The 26699-nt window shown below is 31.7% G+C and overlaps 2 protein-coding genes across 8 annotated transcripts in view; one reads left to right on the forward strand and one right to left on the reverse strand.

Annotated features, from left to right (window-relative positions):
• The window catches only part of LOC143195284 (voltage-dependent calcium channel type A subunit alpha-1), a 182784-nt gene that overhangs the window by 78020 nt on the left and 78065 nt on the right, over positions 1–26699 (forward strand). For 6 of the 7 annotated variants that reach the window (XM_076402290.1, XM_076402288.1, XM_076402289.1 and 3 more), the window contains exons 1-3: positions 19534–19634; positions 19694–19833; positions 25143–25243. In XM_076402290.1, the coding sequence (XP_076258405.1) occupies positions 19617–19634; positions 19694–19833; positions 25143–25243 (259 nt within the window). In that variant the 5' untranslated portion in view covers positions 19534–19616. Of the gene's footprint in view, positions 1–13264; positions 13490–19528; positions 19635–19693; positions 19834–25142; positions 25244–26699 lie in introns of those variants that run through there. The other variant, XM_076402295.1, reaches the window with a different exon arrangement.
• Positions 13709–14694, reverse strand: LOC143196698 (uncharacterized). Its single transcript, XM_076404585.1, has 3 exons — positions 14345–14694; positions 14098–14290; positions 13709–14038 (listed from the first exon to the last, which is right to left on the reverse strand). Exons 1-3 carry the CDS (start codon positions 14519–14521, stop codon positions 13782–13784), a joined length of 627 nt encoding a protein of 208 aa, XP_076260700.1. The 5' UTR covers positions 14522–14694; the 3' UTR covers positions 13709–13781.

Here is a 26699-nt window from a genome sequence, read left to right on the forward strand (position 1 = left end):
TTGTTTCTTGTTTTGTTATTGTTTCATTATTTTATTTAGATTAGAATTTTGTTATATATGTCAGAATCGAAATGTATTAAAACTCAAATCAGATCGCGTGGGTTCACTGTTGTTTTAAATAGTCTATAGATTTAAATTGTGAGTAATAAAACAGCCGTTTTTTAAATATTATAATGGCGACTGAGTCTCTTCGTTATGAGGCAAAGGTATTTGATTATAAATTATTTCTTATTATTATTTTTTTTTATTATTATTTATATTAAATACGTTTCTATAAGTTGATAATGCCTAGTACCTTACAGTTAAAAATAAGGCGTGTCGTCGGAAGATATATTATGTAACAATATTTGACATTTATTAGATGTTAATGAAATGGGCATTAAGAAAAGGGCTCAAGAAGCAAAGAGCAATCCAACATTTCAACATTGTGCCAAAAAAGGCGAAGATGGCCTTAGGAGTATTGCCAAATAAGATCTTGGCTATAGTGTAAAAGGATGTACTACAGTTTTTATTTAATACCCTAAAAAAATAGGAACAGCATTATCTCTTGTAAAATAATATTACATTTTTCAGAAATAAAAATATATCGGGACTATATGAGTACATGTAGCAGAAATTGAATTCCTGAATAAAAATTACTTCAACATTCTACTATACAAAGTATATTAAGTAAATTAATGTCAAATGAAAAGATGGTTTGGTGGATAAAAATTGACTATAGTCTATTCAATAAAACAATAATCTTATTATGATATAAATGTATGACATCAAAACAATTGCCGTATCAGATTTGACTTTTAGTGCGCTTTGGCTTTGACAGAATGTTGATAAATTCTAATGTAAATAAAATAATGAAACAATAATATTATCAAATATAATTTATATATCACAGTATTCCTACTTAGTTCCTTCAGTGTACGCTGTCTTGATAAATATATTTTATAATAAATTATAAAAAAAATAGATATTTAATCAATTCTCCTTAATGTGTTTGCCATATCTATAGAAGAGTTAGTATCCATTCTCTTCTCATACATTCTAACCAAATACTCATACATATTCTAAACAATTACTCGTATCTATGCACACAAATATATTTCTACAGTTATCCTATATTAATTATATACTAATATTTAGTTGTTTCCACTCTCGTCACTTGCTAATTGGATAATAATACCACATCCTGAAAGTTTCATTCAGCCAGTGTCACTTTTTCTGTATCTGATGCAGTTCATCCAAACTAAAGGTGTTACTGTAGAAAATGCTTTTTGCCATATACTTCCCAGGTTAACAGTACATTAACATGTTAACAGTTATATCGAAAAAAGTACTGACACTATTTTTTATATTCCACAAATTTGTTGATCATCAAGGTGATCTTGTTTTCTTTTCATTTTCGGTTAATCCAACATTATATTATTATCATTTTTTTTTGCGAAATTTTAGTTAAATCTATTATTGGGCCTCTTAACTAGCTATTTTGGTTCAACAAGTAATAAAATTGTGTTGGAACTATTTATTCTCTTAATTTAAATTTTTACACACTACGCATGATATATTAGGCGCTTATATTCTAATTATGTCCACAATGCCTCCTGTTTACCCGCCTATCTTCTAACTTGACCTAACCTCTTTGTACATGCATATACAAATATAAATTATTATTTGTCATGAATATCAAACTACTATAGAATATATTTATTTTTCATCTTAATACGCAACATTCATATTAATATTCAGTGCAATACGCGAAAAATATGTTCAATAAAACCGGAACAACTTAATATTTAATAGTATCAACCTCTCTAACACACTTTATTGGCAATGGGGGTCCTGATTATCTGGTTGCTGTTCGAAGTAAGTGATTAGAGACGTAGTGTCTTTCTGACTGACTGTTTATTGGCTTTGACATTTTCGACCAGAGTGATTACAAATATTAAGCAGGGATGGAATGTATTAAAACAAGCAAAGGTACAAAGCAACGTTTGCAGGCTTATAATGTTTTGAAAAATTTTGAAGGCATTTGACAACCAGACGAAATCAAAAGGCTGATTCGGTTACATATTTAAGGAGAATAAAATGGAAAGAAATAATACTGTCTAATTTTAAGACGAATTTGCAAAGTGTTACAGACGATATATTCGACATCGTGATGACCTGAATTCACTGTTATTTTGAACAAACTATATAGGGGCTATTATTGACTTCTTATTTAGAATAATGATGATTTGAGAAGAAATACAAAGAATTGTAATTTTTAGGGTTTTTAACCCAAGATTTCGGTTCACCAAATATTAAACAAGGTTCTTATCTGTTTATAGGCTTTATTCACTAATTTTTTGTCGTGCGATTAACTCAGATACCTCGAGCTGCATAGTGTGATAACGACGCCATATCCTTGCCTGACCTCGTGCCTCTTAACGATGTTATGGTTAGAGACATCCTCATTACCAACAGCTAGATGTATAAATTAGGGCCATGGGATCAGCTGATAGGGTAGGGTTTACTGGGTAGCCCAATGGCAGACTCCACATAAACTCGCTTATTCCTACAGTTCTCCAAGGACAGGTATCCGTAACAGGATACCCCTACCTGGTTTCAGGCCAAAAAAATCACTAATTTTAATTCTACATATTATGGCTACATAAGTTATTTTATATCTATACAGGCTGCTTGATTCATTTCTTAATATTATATCTTAACCTACCCCTTATTACGTACATCAAACGTTACAACTAATTATGTGACGGGCATTTAAACTACCTTGAAGCCCCTGAAAGAAATATTGTATAGAATTATATGTTTAAATATAAAAGCTGCAACAGTGATTATGTTTAAAAATATACAGAGATAACATTTCCTGTTAACAGCAGGTATATTTATACACTCTTATATACGATTAATATTTAATGATGGTAGTAAAAGTAGCAGTAAAATACGAGATTTATTGACATTTACGAAGCAAATTTTTTTGGATAAAGTTACTATCTGGGATGAAAACGAGGATGTTCTGGGAAGAATTTATGCAAACATGTTGTATGCAACAGTGAAACAAAAAATGTTTTAATACCCCGGATTTAGCTAGACCGCCAGACAGAGTAGAAACATTTAATTTCACATTTTTATTGTTGTATGAATCATCAAACTGGTTACAATTTAAGAGACAACAAACGCCAAGTCCCACACGAAAACAAAGGATCCCGATATTTTGTACATTTAAGACCGTGAAGCAGCATATAGAAACGGAAATATTATATCTTAACTTAATAATTACTCTTGTGATTTCACAATCTGCCTTATTGGCAGTAAGTATTTTTATAACTATATTATATATACATGGCATGTAGAAAATCACTTCATTAAGCAATCTTCTGTATAAAATATTATCTTAATTAATTAGTCTTATTCCAAAGCTTATTCTAAAGCCTACATATGTCCAGTAATCAGATCAGGTGGTGTTTTTACGTTTTAGTCTAAGCACTTCACTATAACGTCGCATATTTAGCTGATTAGCGAGCACATTTGAATGCACTGACATTCTTTCGAAGTACTTCACACAAACACGTTGAATTACACCCGTTATAGGTTCTAGAGGAATATCGCATTGTATCACATTATTTGAAATATAGTACGGAGCACGCAACACTTTATTTTGGAACCGTTGAATGATAGAATATTAGATTTGCTAACGGTATCCCATACTTGGATTCCATATGACCAAATAGGCTTGAGTATAGACTCATACAACAATACCTTGTTCTAATGATAACTAAATCTAATGATAACTTGGATTTGCGCCCGATGAGCCAATACATTTGATATAATTTGAAAAGCAGTCCAAGTTGTTTCCATTTAGAGAGTATCTGCTTCTTCCAGGGTAGGCTTCGATCTAAGTGCATACTAAGATATTTAACATGCCCTGCTTGAGGCAGTTGATGATGATTGATATTCACTGGTGGCCATGCTCTTCTACGCAGTGTAAACGTTACATGCATGGATTTTGTTTCATTGGCTTTAATGCGCCATGTCTTCAACCGTAATTGTATTTGCTTCAGGTGGGTATGTAGGTTTAATGCTGCTGTGGCTGGATCTTAATGGGATACTAAGATTGCTGTGTCGTCTGCGTATGTTGCACACAGTAGTTATTTTTGTGGTATGCAGATCGGCCGTATACACAAGATACAGTACTGGACCCAGAACACTACCTTGAGGAACTCCTGAATATATGAGATTTAATTCGATATGTTCATCGTCTTGATTTACAATAAAATATCTATCACGGTTGTGAGATACGATTTTAGTAGATGATAGTCCGGATGAGGGAGATGTTTCTTTAGTTTAACCTGCAAGCCCGTATGCCATACTTTGTCAAAAACCTGAGATATATCTAGAAAAGCAGCCGAACAATTTTCAATCTTTTGGCATTTAGATCAGTGTTTATTTTGTTTACAAGTCTATGGGCTTGTTCTATAGTCTCATGCTTATTGCGAAAGCCAAAGTGATGTTCTGAAATAATTTTTCTTTTTTCTATTATATAATTTAGCTTCTTTATGTATAATTTCTCGAAAACTTTCACTTTTTCATCGCGAACTTTACAAGTACAATCTCCTGTTTTGTGTTCCACTGCAAATTTTACGCATCTATATGATTTGCGACAGTAAGTCTTTGTGTGCCCGTGCGCTTGACACCTCGTGCATTGTGGTATAATTCCTTTTGTATGTGGTGGTTCGTATTTAATAATATTGTTTTCCAATTTGGTGATTTCATACACCGCCTTATTAATTCCACTAGGTTTTAAATCAATATAGAACATAGGCAGAGGTTTTTTTGTCGTGCGATGTCGTATATTGTGAACATGTACGTCCTCGTGGCCTTTTTTAGCTAGTGCTACATTGATGGTGTTAAAGTCCGTCCCGTGATAACTGTTATTGGTGGTCGTTGGGGAACAACTTTTTCAGGGCTTGGTTGTATATTCTCTTCAAATTCTTCCGATAGGTTGCTAAAGCCGTTTGTTATCACTATTCGTTTCTGTAACCAATAGTCTTACTGAAAAACCGATTGTTTATTTCCTCGCGATTCCTTTTCAATCGTTTTTTGTTAATGATTGTAGTCCATTCTGTTTGTGGGGTTTTCGTTATTGCTGATTATTCTACTCTTATATCATAATGTGCAGGTGATTTGGTTGAATCGCTATGGTTTGCCATTTTTAGATTGTTAATATTTTATTTTATTTACTTCCCAATATAAAAAGAATAAAATAAATACATTGTTTATTTCACGCACTTCATTTTTCACTCAAGAGATATTTTTTGCACACTTTTTGACCAAAAATACCATAAATGAATTTCAAAAGGACTGTTGTAATATAAGGGAAAATAATTTTAAAACACTAATAAAAATGAGATGTAGTCTTTTTGTCTGGTCACGTAAACACGTATTCACTACACTTTAGGTCCACTGAGAGACGGATAGCCGCATCTGTTATGCGTTTTTAACAATCAATTAAAAAACCGTAATAAAATACTGGATTTTTTTAAAGAAAGGTAGGTCTTTCTAGAGCTTGGAGTGTATTGAAAATACGTCTTCACTTCATAGATTTATTGATATCTACAAAACAAATTTATTTGGATTAAATAACCATTGGGGATGAAAACGACGAAATATTTTCATTTTAAATCCTGCATATTTTTATTATTACATGTATATGTTTATACATTTAAGTCATTTTCTTTTATCCATATCTCTCACCTAAAATATATATTAGAAAAACAATACATATACCAGGCCGATTAAAAGAATAATTTAATTGCCTAAATTTTTAAATAAAATATGTTGTTCCCTACTTATTTATTTCATTCTTCGATTCCACCCTTGCAGATATCTCATCTTTAGTTTGTCTTCTATGGCTTTAAATTTATCTATTACTTTCTACTTTGTCTTATGTCCCATATGTCTCAATTAAAATTCTATGAAACTCTTTTTGGAACTGTTGATATTCTATGTTATATTCATTTTAACTTTTTATGCAGAATTTAAAGTATTTTTTATTTGCAATATTCGGATAGTGTTTTGTGAGAAATTTGTAAGAAATGCATTTACTAAAAAAGTCCAAAATTAATCAGAAGACAATGCCACTAAAATTTGCAGATATATCTTAACAACCTTTAGAATTATCTCTGGTACAATGGTACACTATGTCTCCAGAACCATATCAATTAATAACAGTCCTTAAGCAAGAAATTTTTCTTCTTCACCAGACATCAAATCATATTAAAACTGTGATTTCGAAAATCTAACTATTTTGTAATCTAAGGAAACGGGAGAATCTTGTTATTCTCGAATTTTGTTAATATACGTTGGCATGAAATTTTCACATATGTCGAGTTTTTCTTTTACAGCTCTATATACCTTCCGATAAGGCGGCCATATTAATTTGTTTTCTCTGCAAAAGAGATAAAATATAACTTTACGTAACCACACTATTTTTAATCGTTTTTTATCCATGCTTACAATAACCCTTTAATGATTCTAACAACGCGAGAATAACAAAAAGTAACACAAAATATTGCTTAAAATTAAATAACTTAGTTTAATGATGATTTAATCAATCACTTTCCATTTTAATGTACTTTCAAAAGCAATAACAAACATTTACTTAATTTTAACGAGCTCTATCTTTTATTTTGTCTTATGATATAAAAAAAAACCTTCAGCCCCCGTAATATTCGATAGTAGTATATTATTCTCGCCGAACTAAATTCTTAGCTCGCACCGCGAACCTCTGTGTTTGTTTATATATTTTGTGTCAATGATTTGTCGGCTATTCCATTTTGCTTGATTGGGGCGTCTTTTCGTTTTGTTGTAGCGCATATTACATATTAATATTAGGCCTAGAAGTTCTTCCTCGACATAGGCATTAACCGTGCCAAATTTCACGCCTCCAGGTACCCCTGTTTTCTTCAAAAATAGATAAAAGATAGATAATAACCATCGGGGATGAAAACAAGAAAAGTCCAGCCAAGAATGTATGCAAACATTTTGTAAACAGTCGAACAAAAAAATATTTTAATGCCCCGCATTTAGCTAGATCGCCAGACAGAGCAGAACCATCTAATTTCACATTTTTATTATTGAATGAATCATCAAACGGATTACAGTCAGTCTAAGAAACAACGAGCGCCAAGTCCCACACGAAAACAAACGATCCCGATATATTCTATATTTAAAACCGTGAGGCAGCATATAGGGAGGGAAAAAAGACGGCCTTTCTGGTGTCGCGGCGAGGAACTTGGCCAGGCCGTCGAGGCGTCGCGCGAAGCCGGTCTCGACGCCGTCGAGGTCGGCGGCGCAGACTTCGGGCGCCCGATGACGCCATTTTTGGTCCAGATTTATGGACGGATGAATGGGGAGACTGGACGACTGGAGACGGATCGTAGGCGGCACTGTATCGATGGGCGTTTATTTACTATAGTTTTGTCTACGTGTCGATTTGGTTCGTGGTTCATAAAGACGGTTTTTATGGCGACCCCGACCGTTTCAAAACAATTTACATGCTGCACCTCTAATGATATTGTAAATATACGTTATATTTAGACCAGGCTAACGGGGAAACACTTTGGACTTGTAGTAAACAGGATGTCGTAAACAAAATCTAATTAATAATTCTCCTATACTGATACTAACTGCAGCGGACTTAATATTAAAATGTTTATGGTTGCACAAATGCCGTTTATATTTAACAAGTCAATTAAAAAGTCCCCGGACTGACACATAGATGGCGCTACTAGAATTAAATTCATATATTTTTTAGTTGGCCCTAACGATCAAAAGATGTGTGTATAAATTTGACATCTGTCGGATCATTAGTTTGTGAACTATAATATGTCGAGTGGACCAACTTTTGTTATTGTGAAAAAAATGGATAAAAAGGGATTTCGCGTGTTGATAAATTATTGCTTTTTGAAGGGAAAATATAGTTGAAGGAAAAACTTGGCTTGATGCCGAGTTTTCGGATACTGTTCCAACAAAATCAACCATCCAGGATTGGTATGCTAAGTTTAGACGTGGTGAAATGAGCACCGAAGACGGTGAACGTAGTGGACGCCCAAAAGAGGTTTCTACTGACGAAAACATTAAAAAATCCGCAAAATAATTTTGAATGACGTAAATTGTAATTAAATGAAATAGCAGACACTCTAAAGATATCAACTGAAGGTGTATATCATATCACTCACGAAAATTTGGGTATGAGAAAGCTCTGTGCAAAGTAGGTGCCGCGCTAGCTCACGTTTGACCAAAAACAACGACGAATTGATGATTCGGAGCAGTGTTTGATGATGATCAAGAATAATAAACCCGAGTTTTTTTGTCGATATGTGATAATGGATGAAACATGTCTCTATCATTTCACTCCGAAGTCCAATCGATAGTCATTCGAGTGGACTGCACACGATGAACCCGCTCCAAAGCGTGGGAAAACGCAACAGTCAGCTGGCACGCCTTAATATATAGGACGTAGATCACTGTATTCGTCATCCTATATCACAATAAAATATCCATCTGTGAGATATGATTGCAGTAGTTGAAAGAGCTTATGGAGCAAAAGCTTAAATGTTTGCTAATTTGGTTAACAAATCTGTCTGTGTATTTTATCTGTTGTTCTGTATTTATAACCGAAGCCAAATTGGTGGTCCAGAATAATATTTCACTCTTCTGAGATTATTTTGAGTCTCTTAATATATAGTTTTTCAAAAACAGGTACAAGGCTTATCTGAAGGTTTGAGCCACTTTCCAAGTGCTAGAAGAGTAAGTCTTAATTTTACATTAAATATAAACGTACAAAAATAAACGTTAGTACGTAAAGGCATTAATTTGATTCACTTTTCTGAGAGCTCTTTTAAGATTGTTTTAGTATTGATTTCTTTAATTATTCTTTGTTTTACTTCCTTAACAGTTAATTTCTCCATGCGGAAGGTCCATTTGAAACGGAGTATTAAGAGAGTCAACTATGTCATTTTCTTCTGTTGCAGATATCTCAGACGGTTCGGATTAAATACTTTTTTTAAGTGTTTAGAGAAAACTTCTGCTTTATCTTTATCATTCCTAGCCCAAGTAGTACTATCAATTTTAATGGGAGCCGGCTTGATGGCGCAGTGGTAAAGGCGATGGGTCAGTCCTCCTACTACTGCGATAGCCGCGGGTTCGAATCCTGCTGGGGCATGGACGTAAATTTATGTTTGTGATTGTTTAAAAATTTGTGAATTTTCTAGGCAAGAGTGTAAAATCCGACAAGGAAAATGATTCCAGTCACTCCAGTAGCCAGGCTGGGTAAGACCGGATGTCTTCTGGGATGATTTCTAAAGTTGGTCACTCATCAGTCGGTATGCTTAAGGCTGAGGACCATGGTTCGGAGCCCACGTTAAACTTTAGGCCCAGTCAAGATAAACCCATAGTTGGTAAAAGGAGACTTTAAAATATATTTTTAAAAAAATAAAAATAATTTTTTTAAGGGTGGATTATGTTGTTGATGATTTTTCTCTGATGATCTTTTTTGTTACTCTCCAAAGAGAATATTCTGATGCATCAGTTGGCGTTAGATTTTCTAAATTATTATTCTTTTTTCTTATTTATTAACTTTTTACTAGCTTAGTTCTTTTGTTGCCTTGTTGAATTTTCTGTTGTTTTTTCTCTTTTAATTTGTTGCCAGGTCATTGGCAGTTTTCTCCTTTCAGCAATTTTTTATTTAGTTATAGATAGTATATAATTAAACTTCCAATAGGTGGTGCTATTAGGAGTTGCTTAACATGGGGCCCCTTGTATATTTTTATTATACAGCTCTATATTGCTATATTTATTGCTGCTTTTTGTGAATTTCTTTCTGTTTTGAGATGTAAATTTAGGGATATTAAAGTCTCATTTCTCTCTAAATAATGGCTAGTTAGTTTTAATGTTATACAAGGAAGGTGGTTTTGTTTTATTGGCAATATTTGAGTTGACTGTTATAATAACTGATGAGTGTTCAGATAGATCAAAAAATTATTCAGCTTTACAATTTTTGATGTCAATATTTTTTGTAACACAAAAGTCTATGGTACTAGGAGACTTCTGTTTCTCTATGAGTTTGATTATTCCTGACAAACCAGGTTGCTTATTCCCCCGAGAATTTTATTTGCACTTTGTTATTTTATTATTGTAAATGTTAAAAGTCGGAATCTCTCATTTATGTAGTTAAATAAAAGAAGAGAGAATAGAAGAATTATTTTCATGGTTGAACGCCGAATGCTTGGCCTTTGTGTTATTGTAAATACTGAAAATCGGAAATTATTGCACTTATGTGGTTGAAAGCCGGAACGCAGGATATGTCAATAGACGTTGAAACCGCATTGATTAATTAAAAAAAAGGTTTTTACAAAGAAAAAGATATTTACGTTGTTGAAAGCCGAACGCTTTATGTGTTATTTTGTTATCGTAAATGTTGAAACCTGGAACGTTTTCCATGATGTTAATTTTTATTGCGAAAAAAAGAAAATGTTGATAGCAGAACGCCTTGACACAGCCACTGATAATGCATTGTTAAAATTTATTGAAAAGTACTGGATTATATGATTTATTGAAATTAAGTTTAACCCATTCATCATTCTGCTTGATATAAAACTGGGGTTATTAACTTCGATACCAATACTTGTAGTTTTAGAAAACTTGTTAATTACAACTAGAATTAAATTTTCAGACTGGTCGTGTGAGTACCCATTCCTTAGAGCAACGGATAGTAGGCATAAAACCTTGGTTATATATCTCTAGAAAACATAGTCTAGAAAGCAGGAAGACAACGACAGTGTTTTAGCGATAAAAAGGAGTGCTGCGATTCGACAGGGAATCCAAACTTGTCGAAAAAGCAATACTACCCACTCTAAATAGTTTCACAAAGTTACATGATGTTTTGATCCATACCAATAGTTAATTAACATTAATCGCTCAAATAAATTATGAAATTATTAATAATTAATAAATTATCTTTCATTTAGTTCTATTTATAAACACCACCTGCTGACCCTCAATCATCACATGCATATTAAACAGGATTGTTCAAGTGTAGAAGAGTATATTGATGTTGACGGGATAATTTATTAGGTCTTGTACCGTCTTTTACCGCCTGATACCTCGCATATTGCCAACCGTAGATTCCTGTGTGGATGTATATTTGGTGACCTATTTACTGTTAGCGCAGTCTTTACATTTTTACATTATTTATTTACATTATCCTCCCCTTTGAATGGAGCTGCTTCTGAACGTGTCTGCAAAGAAGTGAAAGTTGTTAAGGAGTCTCGTAATCACAGAATCAATGACCCGGGAACTGCTTGGAGAAATCCAGATGCGATCTTAGCAAGGAGTGTTCGAGGATATCTGTCATCTCTAGAATAACAGTTCGCAGCTCGTCTTGGGACATTATATGATTTGTGTACCTTAGCTTAAAATCTTAATCTTAAAATTCTATGTTGCGCTGTTGCTATCCGCATTAATGCTTGGATTTCCTGAAACACCATTTATCGGTTAATAGTAAATTCAGATGCTATTTTAATGTTAGATAGCTGCCGTATGCCGATGTACACATTAGGAGCCGCATTGGCTAACAATGGGAGAAAAACACATTCAAGTACTTAAAAGAAAAAATATTTGGACACTGTTCGCCATTATGTATAAGAATTTGGATCGACCACAACGCAAAAACCTAATCACCAAAAAAATCAGATTTTCTCTGTTATTTTCCATTTCTTCTCAGATCAGAGGTGAACTTTATAAATTAGAAGATATTCTTGCTTTGGCACACTTTATCCAGAATTAAAATATTTGATTGAAAAATTGTCGTTTGAATTTAGAGAAAAATATTAAGTTAGAGAAAAAATATTATATATATAATATAAAATATAAAAAAAAGTTAGAGGAATGTGATTAAATCCTTGCTAGGTATAACTTAAACATCGGTAATTTATATGTCTCATAAACGTAATATCGAGGTAAATAACACTGTTGATAAAATTTGAGGTTAGGTTTTTTTTATTGTATATGTAAGTCCCTAATAACTATTATTATTTTAGCTACCAAATAATTTGAAAAACTATATTTAATATCAAGTAACGACCTATCAGATTTGAATGCCAACCAGATAGAAAAAAATGGGCTTCTAATACTAACACTGAAATCAAGTAAATTTAGGAAGCCAATATAAAACTTCAATATTTAATATGTAAAGCATCGTTAAACAAAAATGTTATAGAGGTACTTAAGCTTTGTGATTGAACTTCGAGATTTTTTAAATTTACTATACAAATTTACGCAAATATATATACACCTACCTATTTTAGTACAGTTATGGATACAATTTTTCTTTCCACCGATTCAGATCCACAGCTAAACGTTTAATAACATTGAATGTCTGCCATGAAATGAATATAATTTAAATGCTTTTATTGCTTTTGTAATTAGTATCAGCTATGTAAAATGTATCTTTCAGTAACATTGTCAAATACACTTACATCTGCAGCTAGAACTATTATAATATAAATTTTGGTATTTATAATAAAAATAATAAAAAGTTTGGCATCGATACAATGTTGATGCCTTAATTGTGCGATACGTGGTCTCAATAAGACTCTTCTTACTATTCCGACTAGTGATCGTGTTATCATACGTGGGTACTCTTATGCAATGGCCTCATTTCATGACTAGTATTCCATTGACATAGCCATAAGAGCCCTATTATAAATTTTAATACTATTATAGACTAACGTTAACTACACAATGCTAAAAAATTTAAAATAAAGAAAAATAGTAGCATTACTCCCACTCAATATATGTTAAGTTATAATTTGCCTTGACAAATACCTGTTCCATTTTTTCTTTGGTTTCTTGTACTACTTAATAAAACACAACCGATTTTATTACTAGAAAATATAATACAATTTAGATGATAATCCAAATAAAATCGAAGCCCGCAAAAATTCGGACAGGTGAAATCATAGCCAGGAAACATTAAGTGACGTCAGTGTTTGGTAAATTTCTGATGGTGTTTGACTTTAGAAACCATGAAGCATAGAGACTACCCTCATCATTATATATATATTTATATTATCTGATAAATTGACCTTAAGTAAAGTATCCGTAGAAATATGAATAGGTATTACCATTTTACTGGACATGTAGCCTTAGAACTTGTTATGCATCATGCAACCCTTTTCTTCTTACTGATTCTGGTGTTTTGTTGCAGGTTGGCCGCCGCCCACGAGGCGGCCGCACTTCAGGCCGAACAGGGCGGTTGCACAGCGGGCAGGAAATTCGCAGGGGCCACCTTCTTGGGCGGGGCGGTGGGCGGCTCGTCAGCTGACGCGATGGGCGGCCAGCAGGCCCCCCACCCCGGCGGCTCCTCATCGCTCTTCCTCTTCTCGGAGGAGAACGTCATCAGGAGATACACCAGGTTCATCATCGAGTGGCCATATCCTTTTTAAAACCAACCACCGCATAAAAAATGCCGCTTCAATGGTATGACACGCGGCCATAAACAATCAGAAACATTCACGTGATACTGCACGTAATTTAGCCTGCATCGTTTACATGAATGTTTGTAGTTATGCCATCAGATAAAGCTATATAAACGCAAGCCACACAACCTGTTGAATGGGGAAACACGGTATGATATTAATTACAAAAGTAGTTCTAATAAAATTTATATAATTAATAATATCATCATACAATATTTTTTGTTCGAATAGATAATCAACAATCAACTACAATTCATTCTTGTCGGTCACATTCCCAAATTCCTGATCAAAATATTTTTCCAAATCCTCCACCATATCATTAGGATTTGTTGTAGGTGCATATCTTTCAACCACTCGTCCATTTTTGTCAATGATGAACTTGCTAAAGTTCCATTTTATAAAATCTCCGAAAGTACCCTTCTGCGCAGATTTCAAATACTTCCACAGGGGATGAGCATCATCTCCATTAACATTTATCTTTGAAAAGACGTCGAATTGTACTCCTGTAAGATAATTATAACGAATACTAAACATATTAACAATAAATACTCACTTTATTTACCTTTAGATCTCACGAAATTTAAAATATCTTCATCAGTCCCAGGTTCCTGACTTAAAAACTGATTGCTTGGAAAGGCCAAAATTCTCAAGCCCCTAGACTTCCCATATCTGCTATATAAATAGTTCAACTGGTCATAGTTTGTTTCAGTTAAACCGCATTGGGACGCAACATTTACTATTATACAAACGTGTCCCTATAACAAATTCAGTGGTAAATCCCAGTAGACATAAAGAGAAAAGAAACTTACTTTATATTTTTCCAACGACACAATATTTCCATATATATCCTTAACTTTAAAATCATACACTGAATTAATATTTACATTGTTCGATTCACTAGTATCTGTGGTATAACTCATAGAAATGTTGCACAATATGACAACGACGCTTGCGACATAGCAGCGGTAAATTGATAGGGATGACATAACCTATATAGGTTTATATAACAATATACGCGTTAAATATAATATAAAGCCGTAAGGTACACGTTCACAGACTATATAACGAATCGTTGTTGTATTCTATTTCCGTTTAATGACCTTCTCAAAAAATTAATGAGAAAAACATTTATCTCAAATAAACTATCGGTACATTAAATAAACCGCAGGGTTGTCGGATCGATACTTTGGAATATATTTTCGGAGCGCTATATAATATTTTTAATTTTTTATTAAACTTTATGTTTTTTTTTGATAGAAAAATCCTGAACTAATAATTTTTACAGTTTATTTTTTAATATAATTTGCTGCTCCAGTAAAACCAATTAATTATATTGATTAAAAAATGGATGTCTAATCGTATAATTTGGCAACATCCGAAATTTAGGAATGTAATTCGTTATCAAGACTGCTATGGACTTCCATTATTTGACAGACAATATACAAAGCGATTCTTGATTATTTTCTGTATACAAAAGAGAACATATATGCATTTAGACGTGCAGAGGGATATGCTTTATAGAAAAATGCAGTGAATAGCGTGAGAGGCAGCCATAGGAAAGTTTAATATCGATTAGTGTATCTGAATTCTCTCGGAAGTAGCTCGTATTGAAATCACAGTGCTGTAACATGTATAAAATATGCATATACGGATGTAAATACATAGACTTATTTCAGTTCTTCAAAATATTATAGCGAATAAATGATTTATAGGATTTTTTCACTCGAGAAAAGTATTAAATTCACCCAAGACCCTGTCTCACATATTCTGTACTCATCTGGCTTCTCGCCCGTGTTGTAAACTGATGTGAATATGGCCCAAGTAAATTGTTGACCTACTTTTTACCATAAACGGTTCTTGAAATAATGCTAATGGTATGCAAACTTTATTCTTTGATTATCATGTCATTTCTTCCGATATTGATAACGTTTTTTTTCTTTTTCCATCGATCCCGTACTTTTTACGATAACAAATGAAATGAATTTATTTTTTAACAATGCGTTCTCTACATTAATGAATGATAAACTCATCAGTCATTCAGCATAATGGTCGGATCAATAATATATTTGGAATATGTGCTCGCGAAGATTCATTAAACACGGTCTAAAAATATTCGGTTTGGTTCGATTTTATGAATTCAAACATATCCCCAGAAGATGTAAGGTCCGAACAAGTATTGATTGTTGCTTTATGGATACATTATGAGCATTAAAACATTATAGAGCTCCCAATAAAACGTCGAATTTATTCAATTAAAATTAATTAATGTGGGGTTAAATCGAAATTAACGGTTTCCAAATACGATTTTTAGTTACAGTATGGAGAGTTGCATAACTATGAAATACAATATTAATATTAAAATATTATGTAACATTTTATATTTATATTATATTAATAATTTTATTATAAATGGAATTAAAATATGTTAATTATATTAGTAATTTTGAAAGATTATACGTTTATACAATTATATTTTGTGTATTTATATTTTTATTCGATTATTTCAATTTTGTCCAAACGTTTAATCTGATATAAAGATTTTAAAGTTTTTATATTTCGTTGGTTTTAGGAAACTTATAGTTTAATAAGAAATAGTTAATAAGTTCACGAAAACACTTTTTTCGGAAATGTATGTTTAAATGGCGGAAAATTCAATTTAACGCATATTCACATTTTTATGGGTACCATTAGCGTGATAGTTTTTGGGAATGCCCTCAAAATTACCCTCCGTGTATTATTTTGCTAGTTTGGCGATAACCTATAAACATTTCCTTGGACAATCGTTTAACGCGGGTATCGAACCATAGAGTCTGATTCACAATAACTTTTGCCTTATCCACTTGTTTAAATTCAAGAAAATGCTATATTATCAACCGTTACGCACGTGGTTTGTTCTATCTTTATAAAGTAGTTATTATACTGTTGATAAATAGATAGAACTCCACGAATTTATTTAACAACTAAATAGTTTCAGACTTGAACCTAACATGGTCGCTCTAGATGTATAAGACTTCAAGAATAATCTAAGCGTCAGAAAAACTAGCAAGCAATCTGTTCCTTCTGGTTATAATCTCCACCGTCTTGCTGTAATATGTTTCCTGTTCAAAGAAATGTTTTATGAACAAATATCCAACGTCGCTATGGGTTTCTTCATATCGAGTTTCATAGCCATTATTATGGAATATTTTTAAAATAAGGCTCTACTGCCAGCAAACAACTAAAACCTTCTATCTGATCAAATTTACCTTCAATCAATTATCCACTCACCAGAATTATCAATATTCAAGCATTCAATTCAGAATGTTCGGCTGGTATATCAGATTTATAGGAGACCCCCACACACAGACTGATATGTTCATATTAGAGCCTTCTACATTCGAGCCAGATTTCTTAGATAATTAACTTCAGACGTGTCTTTGTCCCAAAAGATTACAACTTAAAAGAATTAGGCAATTAAAGAAACACCATATGGAATATGTTGTTTTTAGTCACGCTAAACTCTTGGATTTTTTAGTGACTGGACCTACAGCTTAACGTGGGCTCCAACTATGGTCCTCGGCATTAAACTTACCGACCAACCTTAGAAATGATCAGCCCCATCATGCCCCAGCAGGATTCGAACCCGCGACTCTCGCAACAATAGGAGGACCATATATTCAAACTATACAGGTAGATGTCTGATTACAAAGCCATTAAAGCGAAAACGATCCGTCAAAAGGGAACAGGTGTGAGCGGATGTTCCTTCAAAGCTACACATAGGAGAAAGTGAGAGGTTGATAATTACAGGGACATAATAAAATATATAAATACATTTTAATACCGACCCAAACATTGTTTGAAACACATACATTATTTCAAACCTGCGAAAACAGAAGACACACATACTACAAGTATTTAGTAATTCTTCCATCACATTGTCTTTAAGGTCTAAATCTAAGATAGTACATCTAATTAGCTTTTGGTAGGTGTACTCCTACTGACGCAGTGCATCTAATTTTAAAACACGTGCCAGCTTCGACACATGATAGTTAGAATTGCCATCCAAATAACCATCACCATTCTTTATACCAAATTGTGCTCGTTTTCTTTTTTAACCCATAAAATGTTGAATTTAACTGTACTTGCATACAGAATTGTTCTAGAACTACTTATCACTGGAGAGTGTATATGAGAACCAGTTATCACCGACATTTCTTGTATGTAAAATCTACATGCGTTTAATTTAGACAAATGTGTGTTTTGATATAGATAAACTCTCAATATCAATCAATGCTTCGTAATCTAGTACAATTAGAATGTTTTAATATAAATATCAAGTGTACAATCACGATTTTTCAGATTTTATTGGTAATTCCATCAAATTTTTGTGTTTCCCACAAAAGAAAGGCATTTAATGCTGTTCTTTATTGCGCAGACATATCAGAAATTATTATATTCATTTTTAAAACCTGACAATGTATAATCATAAATATGGTTGCTGATTTTTACTACAAGATTGTGATAGTTGAAATAAGATAAGTTTATAATCCACTGTTCATAATGCAATTCATGAAAGACTGTTACAGCCGCAGACCTGTTTCATTCCATTTGGAAAACTTTCAGATTTTGACGAATCTGAATATGATTTGTTCTTTCGAACGCCAAAAAACGATTTCGGTGTGATCCATTTGAATGAGCGATGGATTCTCCTTATTGTACGTGCTTATGTCAGAGAACTATCCTAAACATCTGGACCGATTTTTATGAAATCCTTTGGAACTCAGTCAACATATGGAGTGAGCTCCGCCATAACTTAGATTAATAATTGTGCTCGGTAGGTAGAGTTACGCAAGGTTCCAGAAATATGTTTCTAAACTTTTGATTCGGAAATATTTTTTTGTATATAAAAACAGGTAAAAACAATATTTCAAAAAAGTCAAAATAAAATAAGCTACGAAAGAAACAAAGGAGTTTAAAGAAGGAATCTAATATGTATGTTTCTTCATGCCACTTGTGGTTATTTTGTATATTGTCTTGACACTTGTAGTTCCAAATGAATGCCATTTAACAGCCAAAAAACAAATAATTTCGCAGAACCGTGGTAACTTCTGACTTAACGCTTTAGAGAGCCCTTTAGTTTACGGGGAGCTCTATAGAACTAAGACATCAGGTTCATTTCGATTAAACAAAAGCAACTTCTAAAGTATTTGGTCGAAATATGAAGTCGTAGGAAGTCCTTATTACTCAACAGATTTGGTAATGCCAATTAGATAATATTAAATTGTATAGTATTTGTATTTAATAACAATATATGTATACAAAAGGCTACTGCTATGCCTTTGAGTTATAGAAAAAATTTGTAAATGGTATAATGCTCTAAAGGTACCTTCTAGACAGGAAGTACAACTGATGATTCATTTAAAAATTATATATTGTTAAATTTAGCCATATCTCTGTTTTCAATACTCATAATTGGACCTACATATTTGAAGTGATAAACCTTAACAAGAAAGAAACAGACATGTAGGTACCTTGAATTATAATTTTTTTAATAATATTTAATTCCACTGTTAACATTTTCATTAGGCGCATTGTGATATTCATTTGACTTTGAGATCATTTCCCTCAAACAGAAGAAGATTTAGCGAACAGAAACATATAGGTACAGATGTAGATGATGATGACGCAAAAAACTGGGATATTTTAAAGCTACATTGACTTGACTGAAATTTTCATAATAATACATTATAATTTACTAATTATTTATTAGTTACATTAACTTATAAATAATAACGAATTTAGGTTACCATCTATTATGGACAAAAATGAATTTAACTTGCATCACTCAATGATCTCCATTCAACAGAGTATTTGTCTATTTTTGTTTATGGCTGTATTGATTGTATACTTGAAGATTTTTCAAAACATAATTGTTATATTCACAGTTACGTCATTAAACTGTGTTAATTATATATAGATATTTTAGATAAATATGACCTTAACAAAATATTTACTCCCTTCGAATACGCTGTACTTTTGACAATCATTGCTAATTGTGTGGTCTTAGCACTGGAGGAACACTTGCCTTGCGCAGACAAAACCATGTTAGCACAAAAACTAGTAAGTATATCATCTATTTAGATTTTTATTATGGACATCCATAAAATGAATATTTACAGGAAAAAACGGAAGTGTACTTCCTCGGAATATTCTGCGTGGAGGCCTCTCTCAAAATTCTAGCCCTTGGGTTTGTCTTGCATCGCGGGTCCTACCTCAGGAACATTTGGAACATCATGGATTTCTTTGTGGTGCTAACAGGGTAAGTGAGGATTAAACAGATTCGCTTTAATTTGGAATGAACGCACTCTGGTGCCAATTCAACACAATACACCTTAAGAATATCAGCTAGATCTATACAACCAGAACACTCAATCGGCAGAAGATGTTTACGACTATAAAAATACATTCGAGATCACCAAAATGTTTCGAAAATTAAAAAAATATATATTTAAATATGCTTAACTCACATCAATAAAATTATTATAACACAAAAGTATAGTAACCACTCATAATTCATGACCATGAAATACAAAATGATATTACTAAAAAAAGAATTTTTCAAATTATATACAAAGGTTGTATGATAAGTACTCAATATGGGCAAGAAAAATTAGGTGTTCACAAAATTTGTAAAATATCTAATAAATGCGTGGCGCAATTAAAGACCATTTGAACATTTGTTGTCCACAAGTTTAATTGAGTAGTTAGAAATCGAGTTCAATTTTTACGCCACTGATTTTTCAAAAAAAGAAAATAAAATATTTAAAAATACGAAAATCTCAAAAACAGAGATATAAATCATATTTACTATAAGAGTAGACGAGAAAATGGATAGAGGTTGAAGGAACTCTGGAAGTAGAAAGAAAGCGATAGAAGAAATGAGGATTAACAAAGAAAATATAGAAAGTAAGATAAGATAATATAAAATCTAAAAAATATTTGGTTCAGAAATGATCCTAGTGATTAAATCGCAATTCATTGCTAGGTGCTAAATCTGATGGATAAGAATGGTGCGTTTGTTCGATTTTTCACTATCGATAGAGAAGAAAACTGGTACTGATGAAAGCTGTCTATTCACATTACTAAGGCGTAAACTAACATAAGAATTAGGGAGTGGCTCATATAAGTACCACAAACTGATGACACTTGCTTGTATAACGAGATTTGTATGTATCTGCTATTACGTGTTGCGACTGGGTACAAGTGGTACATTATGATGACGAGAATCTTTTGTTCTGGGTTTGTTATGTATCTGGTGGTTTCATTTCACCAAATTATAGACTTTATCTGAGTGAAGACTAATGTTACATAACACTGATGGATTCACTGGATATTAACTTAGTTACGAATATTCTGTCTCGATGAACAAAGGTCGTTCGGACTACACCAATACATACTCTTACAATATTGAAACTCCTCCCTCAGGTACTTGGTGGTAATTTAGACTAACCGCACTCTCTGCTTCTGGTTCTTTAAATGATTTCAGCATGAACGCAAAACAGATATCAAAATGTTTTTTTATTATGTAAATGGACAACATGGAAGGGTCTCAAAAGATGAGATAATTAAGTGATTTTCACACAGAATAGATTTTGTTGAGATTTAATTGTTTATGCCTCAACTCATTAATAAATATATAATAAAAAATTGTAAATAAAAATAAGGTTAATAAAATCTAATAAGTTATATATTATTATTGCAATAAACGCAGTAGTTGAAATTGCATAAAAGCTTGTACATGCATTTCTATCCATGATAACAAGTACTTTAACCCATAATATCGCTATTTTTCGCAAATATCGATATTTTTACTTCCTGAAATAGTGTATCAATAGATATGTGTAATGACTCTATAGTTTGCCAATAATTAATTAACATTTATATGTCTTAATATATATTAAGATATATTATATATATATATATATATATATATATATATATATATATATAATATAATAATTTATAATATATATTAGATTGAGTTGATTAATTCAGACATTCTGGGCAATTTACATGATAATTAGATAACTCAATATTTCCATATAGTCCATTATCATTTTATTAATTGATAAAAAAGGAATGTCATATGTCCAGTTATTTTCTCTCTAAAGACATGAGTATTAAAATTGTTCAGCAATCATACTTTTGACTGGTGCGTACGTACTTATCATACAGTCTTCGTATATACTATAGACATTATTTTCTTTAGATTTTTGTAATTCATACTTAACGTTATGCCAAACCAATCACGAAAAATATTTAATGTACTTCAATGGAAATACTAATATTTAGTGTTAACATGAGCATTTCAAATATGTAGTACATATAAGTGAAAATGAAGATAAATGGATAAAAATATAGGGTTTTCCCTGTAGGAAAAGTCAAAATTGACGGCCTGTGTTCTTTTCCTCGATGCCTGTTATACATGTTTTTTTCGTTCGGCCACTGATGCTAAATCATCATGGCATCAATTAATGATTGAACAGCATGTCCAAATAGCATATTCAAAATCATTGTTCGTTAGGAAGTCAATTTTAGGTGAATATGATATGCTATGAGATGCATTTCTTGATGAATAGCTATATCAACAAACATATTTATTGTCGATGGAATGAAGCCATGAAGCCATGAAGCCAACCCATACGGTATTAATTACATGCCATTGCAAATGCAAAAAATATTTTCTGATGTGAATTATATATCAACGACATAATTGGTATATATTATCTATCGTTATATTGACATGGATAGCGTTGTTGGTCCAACAGGATATTATTAGATGCAACCTACTCCAGATACCATAATAGACATACCCTTAAACATTTGAAGGCATGATTATTTCTTATACAGGCGATATGAATTCAAACCCACTAGACTTCTTGTTTGGTTTTCTGTAGCTTCAGATGAATGCAAATAAAGCCAACATAATCCAAGCTATTGCTCAAATTTACCCAAGTCTATAGCGTAGAATATTTTTAAATTAGAACCCGAGCTACCATGTGAAGCCGCTGATTTTAAAGATAGTGTATTCCATACATAATGGTATACCTAAGCTTTTCATTAAAAAATATATCTTTAATATTTTCTACACATTTTCTTTCATTCCCTCTCAACATCAACCCGTCATTATCGAAAAACCCTATATTTAATACAGAAAAAGCTGTAATAAAAATGTATACCAAAAATGAGAACAAGTACAAAGATAATTAAAAATAATGTTAATAATCAGAAATTCCTGAAGTTTTTCTTTCCCTTAGAGTGGAAATAAAATTACTTGACGAAATGTAACCAAGAAAGTATTTTTAATAAAGGTTATTGCACTAATAAGATAAATACACTGATATATTTGTGGAATATATACATTACAAAGAAACAACATATAAGAAAATTTAGCAAACTAAAATTTGATATTAGAAAAGAAAACAAGAAGAAAAAATTAATGTAAATAATGAGTGCCAGAAATAAAAGTAAGTTTTTTATTTTGATGTTTGTGGTGACCAACTGGCAAATTATATTGTTAATAGTGGATTGATGAAAACACGTTAGGTACCAGATAGCCGAGAAACATCTTCTGCCTTATTGAATTATGTGTATTCAACGTTAGGTCGATGACTGTCTTCGCTGAAGCCAATGTGGACGTCGATTTACGTATGCTCAGATCGTTTCGGGTGCTGCGTCCGCTGAAATTGGTGTCGAGAATACCAAGTAAGGCTCCAATCAGTCTCAAAGTGACTAAAAACACACGGCAAGATACTTAGCAGCATCTTTATCAGCAGACATATATATATAACTCTTAGATAACTCTGGATTTGATGAACATTTGTTTGACCATTAGCCAATTTCGAGCCGCTCTTTAGATTTTGAATAGATATGTTTGATAACTGTTGTTTTCTTTTGACTAACAGTGGTTTGATGAGTGTCAGTTGGAGATAGAAGGATACTAGTTTATAGAGATAGAGGAGATTTATTAGACATAGAATTAGACATTTTCGTAGCCTTAGTATATTGTTTTTCTCGTTTTTATTGTACTTAAATCCGACAAGGATATGAATTAATTCAAATCGCGTACACGTAATCTGGAAATTTGCTTTGAATTTAGATTGTTCTCTCGCTTCAATATAACCAAAAAGCAAATATAACCTGGAAGTTAGATATTTAAATTTTTATAATATATATTTTACTTTAAAATAAAAGAAGCTGACAATTGATTTTAGAAATTACTGCCTGTTTACTTTAGTAAGAACAAAAATATGCCAAACACAATGAGTGTTGACTTGGTAAGACTAAGTTGACTAAGTGCAACAGCCGCGATCTGAAAAACACGAGATTAATAGTACTCTAAGTCAGAATAGCCGCATTTTAACAGCTAACATCGCTTCTTCTTGATCCCCGCATAATATTAAATTGTAACATTCACTACCTAATATCATTTTCGAAATTTTTAGATGTAAAATGATACCCAAAATTATTCTTTTTTGGTGAATCGATTTACAATAACAATCTTTGTTAACTCTTGTGGTAACCAACTTTTCTTCCTTTATCCAACTGTAAATTACTATTAAGACATATTTTCTAATACTATTTACTGGTATTTACCTACCAATTAGATATATTTGATAATTATAAAAATGTTCAGATAATTATAAAAATGTTCAATTTTGCAAAATGTTCTTCTGTAACTATTTTCTTCAAATTATGCTAATACTAAATTTAGAATGTTCGAAAAGAAAACGCTTCAATAAAATAAAATGTTCGTCAAATAATGAACTATATATATAATAATTCTGATACAAGATATCTAACCTTCAAACGATACGTGTCAAAACTGCATGGCAGTCCAGCATTTAATTTAAAAGCTGCAGTGGTTTCAGTAAAAAAAATGAATAAAAAAAAACGTGTGTATCAGGAAAGTGTAATTCTGTGATATTTTATTAGGTTGTCATTTTATTAGTTAGGTCTATTACTTTTGAATGATGTTTTAAATGAGTATAGTGATTGATTAGATAATAATGTGATTAATAAAGGCACATTTCAAATAATTGGAAATATAGAATTAACAATATACACACAGGTAAACCTTTAATAAAATATAATTACAGTAGCAGCAAATAAATCAATAATTTAAAAAATATATAATCTGTAAATAAAATGGATACTTAAGAACCAAATCAGTGGTATTTGGTAAAAGTTTTACTATATTTAAAGCTTACCCCCAATTGCAAATAAATTTTATTATAACTTATTATTATTTACAATACGGATATTTTAAAATCATCAAGTATTTTAAGTTGCTTTAAACTGCCTTATATTTGTTTTTTGGTTGATAATAACTACGAGAATTATGAAACAAGATCTGTGAATAAAGTATTATATTAGTGCATTATAAAAAAAAGATTAAGAATAAAAGAAAACATTTTCGACTAAGTACTATTAGCACAGTATATCTATCACAGTTCCACACTAGCTAACTGAGAACTTAACCTATCTCGGACATAGCTGAACAGTAAATTAATTTAGATGTTTTAGTGTAAATTTCGTAGCACCGCTAGAGGCTAGTTTTGTTTCTAGGTTTCTCACCCTGTTCCCACAAGATTTCATAGCAGTGGATCTTCGTACCTTGCGGGCTATCAGAGTACTTAGACCTTTGAAGCTAGTCTCTGGCATCCCTAGTAAGTAGATATCTAGCTGAGATAAATACGTCTATCTAGATTAGTAGTATTTGGTGTCTCTATATCTCTATTTGTTTAACTCTGTTGTCTCTTTCTCTTATTTCCTTAAACTCCCTTCCTTCCTTTATTAAGTTTATTTTTTTTGAATAAAATTTGGGCCAGTTGCCAGCTTTTTATAGATTTTTTTACAACATAGTACACTGTAATAATCCAAAAAACTCAATACCACATGATAACACAGGTATGGTTGATATATTGATTTGGCAATTATATAATTTCGGTTTCTGTTTTATAATGAACAAGAATTTAAAACGTTTTCGGTTCTAGATTTAGATCTATATGACCTATGTTAAGATGATATTAATTTAAGATTCTATACTCTAATGGACCAACTCAATTCCCTCTCGATTAACAATTTATGTTAAGATCCATTCCAGTTTACACATTGTGACCATTACCTTATTAGACCTTTTAAGTTAATATTTTAGCTGGTTGAAAACAAACATTAAACTTGAATACATATATTACTCAGTATATAATACTCCACTACGTAGTGTTTAAATACAGATAGAGTTCATTTTATGACTCTCTAGCAAATTAAAACACAAAATGCTTCGATCTAAACCTAAAGTCAACTGTTCTGAGTATAAACGCCTGAATTCTTTATTGCCAATTCAATACAACATTCTCTTTTTTTCTAAATTTATATATGAAATTAAACTAAATACTAAATGTTAAATGTATTTCATTGTTTAAATTACAAATAAATATATATATAACAAATATATTATTCAAATTACAGAAATATTATTAAATATCAATTATCAATAACATTGAAATATTCTATAATCAGAAATAGTTTTTCTAGCCAATAATATTAAATCTATTTCAATAATAAGATACATCCTTGCGAAATTATTATTATGCAAATAATTAATATACTGTTTTGCCGTTTTATGATCAATAATATTCACTAAACTACATAATTTTGTTTAACGTTTTGCAGAAGCCACACATACCATATCACTATTTAAAACTAATTTAAAAGCAATACATTGAACACTGTACTGAACATAAAATAGTAAATAAGCATGACTAGAAATATAAATTTAATTTAATCGTTTGTATTAACAACCAGTCAAAAGTAACAATATCAAATAGGTTGAGAAATATCATCCTAGACTAGATTAAATCGTTTTTGTTTAAATTTGTGTTCAAATTAGTTTTATAATGAATAAAAGGGTAGGTGTGTGCAAAATAAATGCGTTAAGAAATGTACTTTTATTTATAAAACGAATTATTTAAAAAAATCCTAGCTGGCCATATCAACAGTTTATTATTGAAGACTGTTGACACTGGCTACCTCGATTTTAACGGTTATTAATACAAAATCGTAGTTTCCATCATTGTGGTGTCCACCGAATTCGATTAAATTAATACGTTTTTTGTGTCTCTA

This window comes from Rhynchophorus ferrugineus, unplaced genomic scaffold, assembly GCF_030347505.1.
Source record: "Rhynchophorus ferrugineus isolate W39M unplaced genomic scaffold, kcgeb_rfMv2 rfM4, whole genome shotgun sequence".
Classification (NCBI taxonomy): domain Eukaryota; kingdom Metazoa; phylum Arthropoda; class Insecta; order Coleoptera; family Curculionidae; genus Rhynchophorus; species Rhynchophorus ferrugineus.